Source organism: Lactuca serriola, chromosome 2 (assembly GCF_051521515.1).
Source record: "Lactuca serriola cultivar US96UC23 chromosome 2, Lser_US96UC23_V15, whole genome shotgun sequence".
In the NCBI taxonomy this organism is placed as follows: domain Eukaryota; kingdom Viridiplantae; phylum Streptophyta; class Magnoliopsida; order Asterales; family Asteraceae; genus Lactuca; species Lactuca serriola.
Window position 1 is genome coordinate 78,530,756 of NC_136409.1, and position 10,142 is coordinate 78,540,897.

A 10,142-nucleotide genomic window follows, 5' to 3' on the forward strand; every position below is an offset into this window, starting at 1 on the left:
GCAGAGTCAAACTTTTTGATTCTTCCTTCTCTCAGATCTTTCAGGTAGCCAGGGCAGCTTTGCAACCAAGGCCCCTTCCTTTGGCAATAGAAACATATGGACTCTTTGGTAATGGTACATGAGACTATCTCAGACTTAGCCTTTCTCTTTACCATTTGGTCAACCAAGTTGACTATGGCCGATCCCTTTCCATTAGGAACAGAAAGCTTTTCTAGATATCCAATGTTACCATTTTCAATGTGCATGGAAGTTTGTGAAGTTGATCTTCTAATCAAATTTGCTTTACCAGTGCTCCAAATCATTGTTGATTCAGCAACATCAAGCAAATAGGTAAGATCATTAAGGGTCATGTCATAGTCTGTTACATAGTAGTCCTTAAAGAACTCACTATGTGACATAGAAAGTGATTGAAGAACCTAGTCAACAACCAACTTCCTCAAGACTTTGACACCAAACTCTCCCGGCTTGTCAGTATGTGACTTCATCTCCAAGATGTGAGCACACATAGATTTTGCTTGCCAATAGGGCTTGAGTGACCTTGAACTATTCAAGAACTTGTGGCTTAGGGAGAATAATAGGAGAAGGTGGAGGAAGAGAAGTATGATTTCCAACCACGGAACATCATCTTCATTAGGAAAGCTTGTTCAAGAGATTTGGGAAGATCATAATTGTCTGAACTAGACATCTACAATGGGAGAAATTCAAGTCAGTTGATTTAAGTCCTTAATATAACACCCAATATGAAATATTAAGGGTAGGACCCAACACAATATTTTATAACTTGGAAGAGGGATGCCGTAATCTAAGCTATAAAATATTTGAAGGTAGGCGAATGACGATTCACCAATTTCCACCATGAAAAACGAAATAATTTATTAGGTTTTAATTGGATTTGAAACTCCTAGATCTTTTGAGATTCATTGAACTTTTCAATGACATGTTTCAATCTCGATTGTGCCCTCTCAAGTTTGTGACTGGGATGCCGAGGATCACAAACAAGGTGTGAATAGCCATGCAAATATACTTGGTACTCTTAATTTTTATCACCTAATCGATGTGTCGGTTAACCACACGCGCTCCACCGATTATATGATAAACCTTAGCCACCCTTTTTCAACCTTGTTAAATCCAAGTTATTGTGTCGGTTAACCAGACACGCTCCACTAACGACTTAAGCAAAGTGCAAAGTGTAATGGGTTAGCACCAAATTCACATTTTCCTAAAGTAACTAAGATTGGGAATTTATAAAAGGTTTAGTTACTTTATATTTATCATTATACTTATAATGAAGGGAGAATTAGAGTCTTGTCCTATCCGTTCGACTAACGACCCTCCACCAGTCAAGGAAGCGGTGGGTGAGAGTGGACACCCATTAAATTGTCATTTTATAGGCAGTGACCTTATACCCCCTTATAGACCGGCTTCGTGAATGAGGCCTACTAACGGTAAGACTGGCTTTGTTCTTATACATACATACATATATATATATATATATATATATATATATATATATATATATATATATATATAATTATTAACTATTAATAATAGTATAATGGTTGAATTTTAACTTTTAAAATTCTAAGGGTTTAACTTGGAATTAAAGTATTCGTGAGGGGCACTATACAAATTAAAAAACTTAAGGGCAAGTTTTGAACAATTCAAAAACTATTCAATTGCATAACTTATGAGTTTAAAGTAGTTTTAATGAAAACTCTTCAAGTTCCATAACTTGAGGACAAGTTATGGAAGACTTTAAAACATTTAAAAAGTGAGACTCTTCATTTTCATAACTTACGGAAATCTTATGAGTTTTAATAATCATAAATGTGACTTTTCATATAACTTGAGGACAAGTTACAAAAACACATATTATGAACAACTTTTAGATCAATTTGGATTGAAAACATATTATCACATAACTTTTCTATTAATCTAAATCAACTCATAAGAACAAGATAATTCAAATCAAACAATTTTCATGAAATTAGCCTAGCCATTAAACTAATACAAAACATGAATCTATTGACAATTATCTATGAAATTGGATTAGCATGAACATTACCACATCAAAACAGGTTTACAAGTTCAAAAACAGCTTAGGGTAATGTTCCTAGTCCAATTCTAGCCAAAAAAAACTCAAAAATATGTTGTCTAGGGGTCCAACTCGTCGAGTGCATGAACCAACTCGACGAGTTGGACGATTTTATGCATGGACTCGGCGAGTCCACTGTCTAGAACAGTTGAAAATCGATTTTTTCAGCATTTTTCATCAATTTGCATCAAGTATAATTAAAAACAAGCCTAGTCTCTGATACCACTGATGGGTTTTGAGCATTCTAACCTATGGTGTACATGCAACCCTATAAACCTTTGATTTATGTTTTCTCTATTATACATGCAAATATTCAATATTCCTAGGTTTCATCCTAACTAGCATAATATGAAGCAACTATACTACAAGAATCTAGTAGAATGACATACCTTTTGATGGAGCTTGAAGTCTTGAACCTTTAAGAGCCTAGTGCCCCAAGTGTTGCACGCTAAATGGTTCACACAATACCAAGAACCTTTGGAATAACTTGAGAATAAATCTACACCAAATCAGTTTTGCCCTCTTGTGTACTATACACTAGTTCCCATTTCATGAACTAGGGACCTCTTTATATAGTATGGAGGATTAGGGTTACATTCATATAAACCCTAATACCCATGACCTTTCATTTCCATAGGATCCATGGGTTAAACACTCCATGGACTATCCATGAAGGCTTAGCCCAACCTAAATGAACTTGGCCCACCATATATATAAGAGTCCATATTTAATTAGTTCCTTTTGATCACTAAATTAATTCTTGATCAATACTAATTCAATAATGTGATTTCATATTAATATATTAGAACTTATAATATATTAATATAAATCATAAGTATCACTGTTTCTCATTTAGTCTATCCAATTGTTTCGATGCCATGCAATCCAAATGGACCATGCCAAATCAGGTCAAGTACATATCAATTATAGTTATGGACTTAAACACTAATCCAACAATATGACCACGCTACTATCTTTCCTCATGAAATCAACCCCACAGTCACCATCCTTACGTTTAACTCACTGTGTCCTACATACCCTAAGTTCATATTCAGATCTCATGATGGCATGTGCCACATATAGGTTCGTCAAACCCATTCAATGCATCAAACCTCACACCAATATAACTTCCACTGTGCCTTTTTCATACCTACAAGATTTATATGATCCTAACTAGCTAAATTCCATGAGGAGTATAATTCTATTATTTTTAATTGTAATTGGGTCCTAGTTCTATGATCGTTGTACATGAATATTGTGTGGTTCAGACGGATCTACAAAAATAAACTCAATACTAGATTAATATACAAAATAAACTCAATATTGGTGACACCCTTGCCATTATAAAGATCTTTTAGTTGCTAATGGTTAAATCCAACACCCTAACATTGATTTTGACGTGAAGTTTAGTCTAGTTTTCAAACTAGCTACTATCTATAGGGTTCTTAGTCTCATTGTTTCGAACATTGACGTGTTCATTAACTTGACCTGAAAAATGCATTTCTGTATAATTATCTTTAGGAAACAATTTATATGCATCAACCACCATGTTTCCTTGACTCTCGTTTTCCTAATTATGTTTGTCACTTATCTGATTATCTCATATTCAAAGAGTTCTCATATTCACTTTTTGGAATCGTAATGAATGGCTCTGCACCCGCGAGTAGTTATCAAACAAAAATATATATGGTAATAAGAGAGTCTAAGTAGATGTGAAAAAAACCACCAAGTCCAATTAATTAATGGTTCAATACTGATTTTAACGGTTCAATTTAACAGGTTCAACTGAGTTTTTATAAAAACTGGACGGTTTATCTTTTTCAGAAATAAACATAAAACCAGTGCTAGTTGAACCACTCAATTCTCCGATATTTGGTCCAACCGAGTCGGCCAACAATCCAATCCGGTTCTTAAAACATCAGTCCTAATCGGTTTTTAAAACATTGCTAATTGATATATAGTTTGCATGTGTTAATGTATTGTGATCAAGTTAGTTTAGTCAACCGTTTCCTTTGTGAATCTATATATATATATTATCGATTAATACTACATCTTTTAAGAGAAAAAAATCGTTTATAATCATATACAAATATAAAACCGATGTTAGCAACAATGGTGTTTATAACAAACATGCCAAAAACATAGAAAACCAAAGGAAGAATCATATATAATGATGATAAGATACAAAAAGACTTCCAATCAAACTTTTTACTACGAACGTTTAACAAACTGATATCTTAATATCCTTAAATAAAAAAGAAAAATTCATAACTTAAAGCTTCTAGAAATCTACTGATACCACCGGGCCATAAGACAAATTATCAGAAGAAAGCACGACTACCATAGAAAACCCGTCCACCTTCTTTCTTCTTCTCCACATTGTTCTTTGGTCGCTGAATAACATCCCCACGATCTTCTCCTTCAATCTTTTCAAGATTCAGTGGCAACTTCATCTTCGCCAAAGACTCAGTAAACTGTTGCATACTCCTCATATACATGTCAACAATCTGTTGCTGCATTGCAGGTTCTTCATTTGCCTCTTTCTTATCGTTCAAATTGTCAATCTTAGGAGAATTCGACGATTCCCCTATCAAAGTCATCTTTTTTTCCGATGAATCAGCTGAGTTTCTATCGTCACTTAAACTAGTCATTGTTGAACTAAAGAAACCCGAATTCTGAATGCTATCTTGAGGAGAAATCGAGCCAGAGTTGACTGTCATTTCGTAGTCATCCACTTGATCTGATGCTCCTAAACAAAGAAACGAGCCCGGGCCAACAATTCTAGTTGGTCCGGGCTGGTTATGGTTCTGCCCGGAATGAACATTCCGGGTAGAACCTGAACAACCATTTTGAGATAACCCGAAGTACTCGGAAACCATCTGTTGATTCTCACGAGCTACATTGATATCTGGGAATTCGATATCAAGAGCAACCTCAGAGATCTTTCGATCTAACAAAATAACTTCAGATGTTATGGACGAATTGTTGGAAGAAATAAGGGAAGAATCAAAAGGGAAATTAGTATTTAAAGAAAGACTCAATCTGACAGTTCCAGCAGGAGAATGAAATAAATCAGTGGAAGAAAGACTAAAATCTTGGGTTAATTCTCCTTTTCCAAGAATTAGAGATAATGGAACTAAAGAGAACCCCAAAAGCTGATCTTCCATGAAATTCTTAGCCCTACTAAGCATCCACATTTCGCACTTGAGAACAGCATCGAATTGGGTGATTTTGATCGCTAATTTCTCATTGAATTCTGGGTTTTTACCACCACCATTGATGATCCTGGTTGATAAGGTTTCATCAGGGTTATAAGTAAGGGAGAATTTGGCATAAACATCTTGGTTTTCGTAGATACATATGTTATGAATGTTTCTCGCATGATGAATAAATATTTCAAGAATCCCAGAAAATTCAATACTGTCTTCAGTGGGGTTATAACGAAACCGAGTGGTTTGATCATACGTATCCATATCAAAATCAAAGGGAAACCCCAGGAACTGAAACTAACAGAATCAAACGAATCAAGAACAGAAACTGAAACACCCATATACTTCGACTACCATGGTGATCAAAGGGGTTTTCAAGAAAGACCTATCTAATCTACTATTCGTATGAATTAAAGGGAAAGCATAGTAACTGTTACTTGAAGAAATTGAGTGAATTGAAGCAACAGCATATGAAAGTCTAGAGAGAGAAAGTGGAGACTTACAATGGGAAAATTGGAGTTGATTTTTTTGGGTGAGTGGGGGGTAGTAGGTGGGGTAAAGAAAGGAAGAAAATAATCATAAGGTATGATGATGTGAGAGTGGTTGTAGTTGCTGTTCAAAATGTTTGATTGTTGTTTCTTTCTCCACTTACTCTTCTTCCCTCTCTCTCTCTCTCTTTCTATATCTATATGTATATGCGTGTATTTATAGTGAGAGAAAAGAGGGAAGAGAGACTTTTTTGGTTGGAGGATTTAGTTAAAGTCAATTGCTTTATATTGCAGCTTCCACTTCCGGTGAGCATATAGTGAGATATAGAGAGAGACGATTTGGTGATGACCCACAAAGAGGAAGAGCACGCACACTCCATGGTTTCGGAGGTTGGGATATGGAACCGGAAGCATATTTGGGTGTGTCCCTTTCAATGTGGGAAGGCAAGAAACTTGTCGTTAGATTATTTCAATAACTAATTTTATTATTCTAGAGCAAATTACAATTTTAGTCCTTGTGGTTTCATGATATCTTTGAATTAAGTCCATTTTTTCAATTGTAACACGACCGGCCTTATTGTTCGATTTTCTTGCAATTTCGGTCACTTTAAAACATTAAATGACGATTTGTCCAAATTAATGTGCTAATGTTTTCTTAATATTTCTTTGTAATTCGATTGGAAGCTTTAATGGAGACTTATGGTTTATTTTATTGTAAAACTAAGAAGAGTTGACCGTTTGCTAGTTTTTAAAAGAAAATTTAGAATGTATAACCGTTCTACTTTATTATTAGTTAGCTTGTAAGTAACTATATTACCAACATAGTCAAAGGGAATGCCTACTTCACTTGAACAATTCGATCAACTCAACTTTATACGTAGTTGGATGGTATTAATTTAATTCAATTGGTTCGATCTTTATCCTTTTTTCAAAGTGTGACATTGATTTTATCTTCTCTGTTTAACTTCTTATACAAATTTTTGGTTTTGAAAACTTCATTACAATATTTTCTTCACCATGTTTATACTATCATGTTCATATTTTCTACAAATTTTGGATGGAGTTAGGTTTGTTGTTTTGTTTGGGTTGATAAGAAGTGAACTGGGGGAGAGAGATAAAAGAGGGAGAGAGGTTGCAAGTGCGAGTTACACAAAAAAATACCAACCGCCAAGGATGGCTGAGATTTTCATTTGAGGATTACGACTAATTAATAAAATATGAAAAATAAATAAATAAATAATTAAAGGAAAAATTATGTTATGCTGACAGAGAAATCATAACAAAGTTAAATTATGAAAATGATCAAATGTTACAATTAAAAAAGAAAAGAAAAAGAAAACCGATATGTACTAAATTTCTAGTTTACTCTTTTATGTTATAATGATATGTTTTGTACCAATTTAACTCGTTATATTATATAATAAGATAATTTTCATGTTCCCATAGGAACAATGTTTTGTTCTGATTGGACAATTTTTTTTTTGATTTTATTATACACCTATTTAAAAGATTAACTCCAATTAATTATCTTCGGTGATTGCTACGTGTTGTCTTCGTATTCTCTGTCAAATTTAGTTTTGGGTCTTCTATCACACATGGAGGTTATTACGTAGTTTCACCTCCAACGTTTCCATATTCCTCCATCTTCTCTCTTTAACCAGAAGATAAAGAACCTTCATCCAACCTTCTTTTACCCTCTGCTCTCTCCACCGCTGACGATTGCTCGCCAACCAGAGGTCACCATCAAAGCCCTAGAAACAACATGTTTCGTATCTGGAAACGCTAGATGACCACCACCGCATCCTTTGCAGTTCACTATGGAGATTCCTCCGTTGGTGGTTTCCACCAGATGCTTCCATTTGCTAACCTAGGACCAAGGTACCTCTTACTTCGTCCTATCTTTATCTCCCGTCCTCTTTTCTAGATCGGTACCGATTATGAATTAACTTTACTGAATCAGGGTTCGAATTTTCATTTGTCGGTGCTATATCTTGCATATTCTTTACCAAGTCTGACTGTCATCTCCACTGTCGCTCCTACACATTTGTTCGTCCAGGAAAACGCAACAATGATTGTGTGGTGTACATCGTAAAAGCTTTGGGTTTATTTCCATCCCCTGTTCTTTTTTTGTTCGTTTCCAAGTTTTTGGTTCTTCGTTTCGTTGTCTATCTGTTAAATTGAACATGATTTTTGAAGGTTTCTCTTCAATTAATGGAAACCCGGTCACATGCCACACACCTTCTCGCCACTTTGTTAACGATCATCGCCTCTGACAAGCATGCCTCCAGTTCAGATTGTAAATCAGGTATGTCTATGTAACATCCCAAGATTTGTCATTTATAGTCCTTGGGGATGGATGGGTGAAGCTACGAGAAGCCTAAGGGCTAAATTGCGATTTCGGGATCAGGAGGAGTACGTTGTGCGTACATAAGGGTACGTTGAGCGTACTAGGTGTGCCCTAGTACGATGGGCATACTCATGTTAGAAGTCCCGAACCTAGCCTTGTGTATGAGTGTGGTTTGTGTGTGTTTTGAGCACTTGAAGGAGAAGGTGTTGCACTAAATAGTTGGAGAAGGAAGTCAAGCTTGAAGATATGAAGTTCTCTTGTCCTCTAGAAGCTCCAGGAGATAAAAAGTTTCTACCTTGGCAATTATATTGAGTAGACCTTTTCTTGTTTAGCCTTTTGGCACTTTTCTTGTCCCAAAACCCCCAATGTTGTGCATAATGCATTTTGGACATGTTAAGTTGTCCTCCCAGACCCTAGAAAGGGCCCTAAGTGATAAAAATGATGTACCAATAGTTGAATGTGTCCCATGCGGAGTAGGAAGGTCTTAATGGGTTAATACCATATCTTAAGAACTTTCTGGACGTTCAAAGTCTTCAAGTTCAAGACCTTATGAGTCTTAGGTACATTTGGTCGATGGATCTGAAGTTTGGGCTTAAGTGCTTAATCCATTAAGCACTTATGAGAGCTTTGGTACAGACTCACACACGCCCCGCGTAGAGAGCAGTACGCCCCGCGTACCGAGTCAATGGTCTCATTTTTAACACGAGATAGAGTACGCCCTGCGTACCAGAGGAGTACGCCCCCTATTGGGATTTTGCGATTTGGGCTTCAAGATTGGGCCACCTTTGGGCCAGTCGGACTTGGGCCTTGCTGGACTCTCTAGATAAGAGTACTTTGGGCCAGTTTTAGGTAATTAATCTTTAAATGAGGCCCAATTAGGGAGTTGGGCCCAATTTGGAAAATTAGGCCAATGGTGGGCCTTGTATATGTGGACTTTTGGATCATGGATTTGGTATTGGGCCTTGGCCCAAATTAGAGAAAAGGCCAAATGGACTATTATTCTATGAGGGGCTTTTGGTCAAGATTGATATTCCCATTTATTGACTTATTATTCGTTATTTTGGATAGTTCGGGATTTTTGGTGAGACAATGATTCGGGAATTTGATTATTCAGTTCAAATCGATATTGCGAGGTGAGTTGTCCTCACTATGCTAATAGGGCCAAAGGAACCAATGCCGACCCTTTTCAGATTTGTATCTGGGTTTATTGCATAATATGCTTTATGATTTGTATCCTGGTTATAGGATGGTTGTTATGTTAGTGATCTGTTAGATCAATGTCCTAGTTATAGGATGGTTGCTATGTTAGAGATCAGTTAGATCAGTATCCTGGTTATAGGATGGTTGCTATGTTAGTGATTGGTTAGATCGGTATCCTGGTTATAGGATGGTTGCCATGATTAGTGATCTGTTAGATCTGTATGACTATCTATACTTGCTAGCTAGCGTATGATATGTATGTGCATATGTTTCTTGGTTTGGGGGAATGGGTTGAGGCAGGTCCTGCTTTGTGTTGTAGTCCAAGATACCCAGGGCATACTGGATAGACTGTAGACCCGGTTAGGGTATACTTGTCAAGCCGAAGGCCCGACGAGCTGTCCAGATAGGCTGTAGGTCCTGCAAGGTGGTCCAAACGTGCAGAAGGCTCGGAGAGCGGTCCAGATATGTTGAAGGCTTGCGAGGCGGTCCAGTCAGGCTGATGGCTCATTATGCATGATGTTGTTTATATGATATGGTTATATCTATATGGCGTTGGTATTTTGGGGGTAACTCACTAAGCCTTCGAGCTTACATATACTGATTATTGTTTCAGGTACATCTGATGATCACAGGAAGGCAAAAGCGAGATCGTACATCTCCTTATATTTTCATGATTTAATTCTGGGGATACTATGATGTTTAAACTATTTTGAAAACAAATTACAATAACTTAATGGTTTTAAATCTTTTAAAAGTTTTAAATTGGCTTGAATTTTATAGGTGTTACAGTCTATCTCTCCTTT

General features: G+C 36.4%; 1 protein-coding gene across 1 annotated transcript; it reads right to left on the bottom strand.

Moving 5' to 3' along the window:
* Positions 1–4,239: 4,239 nt before the first annotated feature.
* Positions 4,240–6,207, bottom strand: LOC145086438 (Calcium-dependent lipid-binding (CaLB domain) family protein). The gene has a single exon (XM_079024197.1). It carries the CDS (start codon positions 5,566–5,568, stop codon positions 4,417–4,419), a length of 1,152 nt encoding a protein of 383 aa, XP_078880323.1. The 5' UTR covers positions 5,569–6,207; the 3' UTR covers positions 4,240–4,416.
* Positions 6,208–10,142: the final 3,935 nt, after the last annotated feature.

Bases quoted from the DNA above. Each gene is read 5' to 3' on its own strand.
- LOC145086438 (XM_079024197.1), bottom strand. From the start codon at position 5,568: ATGGATACGTATGATCAAACCACTCGGTTTCGTTATAACCCCACTGAA.